Here is a 4,461-nt window from a genome sequence, read left to right as displayed (position 1 = left end):
GTGAGTAAACGCTGTTTGGAGACGCCACCTGACCGACCCCGATGTACCTTTTAATTTGTATCAGATATTGTGAGCTCACATTGTCTTTGAAATTGTGGATGTTGGTGTTTTGTGATTTGGTGAACAGAAGTTAAATTGCCATTTTGGATACTTCAAGGACATTTTCTGCTAACGAGAAGATACCATTTGAAAAGGTAGATTTTATCACGGTACTTTTGTTAATTGTCTTTTGAAGTGTCTGAACTTAACGAGTTTACATTTTTTCGTTTCATATATATTGCTTGTTCTATTTCTAACATTCCATAAATATACTTGAAATGTTATTTAAATATATTCGAAAGAAATTTGGATTCTGCTTATATAATAACGCTTGAATATTGGAATTATATATTTGAAAATGCACTTGAAATACACTGGATAATTACCTTTTGTGATTTAGATTTTAATTTCTGTTCCTGATTTATTTAATTACGAGCTAATAAATGAAGTAAAACGCCTCTGGGTGAGCGTTTCAATACCGAATCAAGTTTTCTACTTGAAAAAAAATAAATAAATAAATTGGAGGGCGGCCACGTTTTGTGAATTTCCACTTTCCTGTCGACAGTTACTTAAACCCCATAAAGCAGAAAACTTGAGGGAGCCGCCTGATTTTGGATAGTTTTGCAGGGCAAGGAAATGTCGGCGGCGAATTTAGCTCTCGATGGCCACCAGCGGCTGTCAGGCACTGATGCAGTTATTCAGTCGGTAGCGCCGTTCCGGCCGTCAGAAAACAAACCCGTTTTCACGGGGTTTCCCATAGGCGCTCGGGAAGTAGCCCCGTGCCGAGCCCCGTCCGCTAAAAGGAGAGTTTGGTGCAAACAGTAAGCAAGAAGAAAGTAAAATTTATAGGTGAAAGGGTCGAGCCGGAGCCAATAACGCGAACAACAATATGACTTCTGCCCTCCAAATCCGTTCTGAATGCGATCAGCTCGCCGGTTGCGCACAGAGCCCGAGCCCTGCCACAGGGACACCGTGTGCGTGCTGCACCGCGGCGTTCCCGCACTGCCGCTCCGTCCCCGGCTGCGTTCCTCACCGCCACCAAATGCAAAGTAACAGCGAGGACTGTGCTTAATGCCCCCACGGTCAACAAGTGCCGAAAGGGCCGATCGCCGGTGTAACATCCACCGGCAGCTTGTTAGAGAGAGAGCGCTGTAAGGAACCCGTTATTCCGAGTGGCTGGGAGAGAATCGCTTCCGCCAGCGCTGCGATGAAAACCCCCAGTTCCAGGAATTATTCGTCCACGAGAAGTCACCTTTCTACAACCACGCTTATGTTCAGCTGGGTTCGATAGTGTTTTTCTCTGAAATTATTTATGGCATTTCTGCCAAACAAAACCCAAACGTCTTCCTGTAAAAGTATCTCTCCTATTCCCTTTCCAGAGAGGCTTCTAACGTTTTCCATCTCGTTAACAGAAAAAAAAAACGAAAACAAAATCAAAGCGACAACGCTGAGAGTAGAAAGAGATGCGGGAGAGGGGAGAGCCCGACCGGCCCTTCCCGCCTTCCCCTCCGCTACTGCGGCCCGGGGCAGCCCTGCTGTGCGGCCGGACGGCGCTGGGGGTTGGTGACATTCGGCGACGGTAGGAAAACAGCAGAGCTTTCCCAGGCACCGAGGCTTGGGTACATGCCTATTTCCTTCCTTCCCCCACCTTCCCCCCTCTCTTTTTAAATATTAGCTCGCATTTCAGCAGCGAGCACGTTTACTACAAATTCTTTACGTGGAAACCAACGCTCTCGAAATAAAGAGGTTCTCTGATAGCATCGATAGGGGTAAATCCCTCTGCTGCGCCTTAGCCTGGGACTGCGGTTACCTCCAGGGATTTCAGAGCAATTGGCTTAACTGCTAAATCTGCCCGCGCTCATACAAAGGCACCGAGAGAAAGGCTGCTGGAAAACGCGCCCGCCGCCGTAATAGAGGATTTACCATCATTAATACGCGGAGGAAATGCAGCGGGAGCCCGCGGGAGGGGCGGCCCCAAGCCACGCGTGTCCCCGAGCTCGCTCGCTCACCTTGGGGTCGATCTTCTTGAAGGCCGGGTCGTCCTCGTCCACCTCGAAGTAGATCTCGGTGGTGGTGATGGAGAGCGTCCCTTTAGCCACCACCACGGGGGCGACGAGCTGGGCCGGCGTGCTCAGCACCACGGGGCCTGCAAGACAGCGGCAGCAGCGTCACCCCGGGCCCGGCCGGCCCAGCCCCGCGGCCCGGCCCCTTCCCTCCGCCCGGCGGTGCCCGGCGATGCCCCGCGCAAACCCCGCGGGGAAGCGCCGCGCTCGGTCCTCTCCCGCTTTGAACTCCGCGGTCGGGACAGGAAAAGAGTTTGCGGGCTGCGGGCAAATCAGCGAGCACATGGAAGGGTTAGGGCGGAAAGCGCTGCCTCTCGCACGTAGGTCCCTCTCCCTCCGTGCCCCTTTGCTCCTCGTTAACACCACCGCTGTTTATGGGCCGTGGCGGGGGCTCCGTGCCCCGCGTCTCCCGGCCCCGCATCGCACCCCGAGGGCAGCGCCGGGGATGGGGTTGTGGGGACCCCCCTGAGCACCGCACACAGACAAAGGCTGCTGCCATCGTTAGGGGTATTTATGGCAGTGTCATTTTTATTTCAGCTCGCTGTCACTTCACCCTTTTAAAATGCCTGTAACGAGGTTTCGCTCGGATGTACGCCGTAACGAGGCATTGGTGTGGGCACTGGGAGATGGGATGGGGAAACCCACTGCGAGAGGCAGCCTTCTGCGCTCACTTTGTTAGGTCTTAATTCAAGAAAAACTGCTTTAAGGCAAAAGGTAGTGCAGGATCACTTTGTCACCATCTTCGGTAGGAATGCAGTGAAAGCTGACAGTGTTGGTGCTTTGGAAGCTCACTTGCTGTAATTAAAAGATGAAATATAAAATGCTTTTCTGGATTTAACTGCTGAATGGTGAAGGATGACTTGTACACACATAAACACACGCGTACGCGCACACACATGTCCAATGTACAAACAATAAAAGCCTCAACACAGAGACTCAGCCCAGCATCCACCCAGCGCACCTTTAGGAGCAGCCAAACCCATCACCTCAACGAGTGGCAAAACCCTTTTGTTTGCTTCCTGCAGTTCAAACCCCTCTGCCCCAAGAGGAAAACCTCGGTCAGTGAGCGCCCACCATGGCCAACATCCCCAGGCTCCAGCCTCGTGGGGATGAAGACTGCATGTTTGGAGACTGTTGTGGCCTAGTGAGCCCTGGCTCTGCTTGCTGGCCCCGAGGCTGGGATGTGGTCCCAAAGCAGGGATGAGGTCCCAGGGCCAGGATGTGTCCCCATGTCCCGGCTGCAGCCCTGCTTCCCTCAGACCCACACAGCACTGTGCCACTGCTCAGCAGGCAGCAGCGCTTCGAATTACCCACTTAGCCCAAATTAATCCTGTATCAGCGCATCTCACTGTCATGTTCTTAATGTTTCCCTTTGCTGTAACACCCAATTTGAGGCTGTACTGCACAATATTTTGTCATTCTTTGCTGCAAAATAAACACGGAGGAAGGCACAGATTGCTGGTGTACAAGGACAAGCTGAAACGTGGGTTCCACTGACAGCTCTCAGCAGCCCTGCATGGCAGGCAGCAAAATATTGATACGAACTCTATTTTCTTTCATTTTATTGTTTTCCATCCCCTAATAAAGCAGGGCAGCCTCCTGACCCCGGTCAGCTGATCGGGATCACATGCGCGGGGCTGCCTCGTCGCTCTCCCCGTCCTGCCTCCATCTTTCCTTCCTCCCCGCACCGTGAGAAACAGCCGGGCCGGGTCTGGCAGGGCCGGGGAAGCCCGGCCGCAGGCTCCGAGGGCAGGCGGATCGATCCGAAAGGCCGCTTTAAAGGCTCATCAATCTTCATCAAGCTTGCTCGAGTAATTACGCCCGATTCCCTTGTACGATTACAAGTGGATTTGGGTTTCAATTCCCCAGGCCCCCTCTCTTTGTGTTTATAGAAGGGGAGGCCGAGGCTGCCGCCCCGCGGAGCGCTCCCCCGGAGCCGGCCCGGCCCCTCAGCCCCGCACCCGGCGGCGGAGCGCGGAGCCCGGAGCTCCGAGGGTGAGCCCGGCCGGTCGCTGCCGCTTTAAGGAGGCGTCTATGGGGCTTTGCGGAGTCCCAGAAGGAAGGCCATCAATTTAATCCAATTACCCCTTTTCCCTGGTGTTGCGTGGCTAAAATAAAAAAAATATAAATCGCTACTTCGCGGTCCAAATGCCAAACCCCGTGAGCTGACGTGCGGGAGGAGACAATGGGTGCGTCCGCACGGAGCCGGGAATGGCTTCGGACCGGAGCACGGGGCAGCGCTGCGTGGACGTGGAGGGGAAGGGGCAATCGCTCTGAGGCTGTCACTGAAGGGCTTCTGGCTCCATCCTCCCCATCTCGAGGCCGGCCCCGTGCCCCAAGGACGCACCTGGGCGGACAC

The 4,461-nt window shown here is 53.8% G+C and overlaps 1 protein-coding gene across 1 annotated transcript in view; it reads right to left on the bottom strand.

Moving 5' to 3' along the window:
* Positions 1–4,461, bottom strand: part of NBEA (neurobeachin) — a 466,212-nt gene that overhangs the window by 150,728 nt on the left and 311,023 nt on the right. Inside the window, exon 41 of the mRNA XM_042868525.1 lies at positions 2,049–2,185. Coding sequence (XP_042724459.1) covers positions 2,049–2,185 — 137 coding nt within the window. The remainder of the gene's footprint in view (positions 1–2,048; positions 2,186–4,461) is intronic.

Source organism: Lagopus leucura, unplaced genomic scaffold (assembly GCF_019238085.1).
Source record: "Lagopus leucura isolate 7727_CA_CO unplaced genomic scaffold, USGS_WTPT01 Super-Scaffold_100001, whole genome shotgun sequence".
NCBI classification, from domain to species: Eukaryota; Metazoa; Chordata; class Aves; order Galliformes; family Phasianidae; genus Lagopus; species Lagopus leucura.
This window is presented reverse-complemented; position numbering and strand designations above follow the sequence as displayed.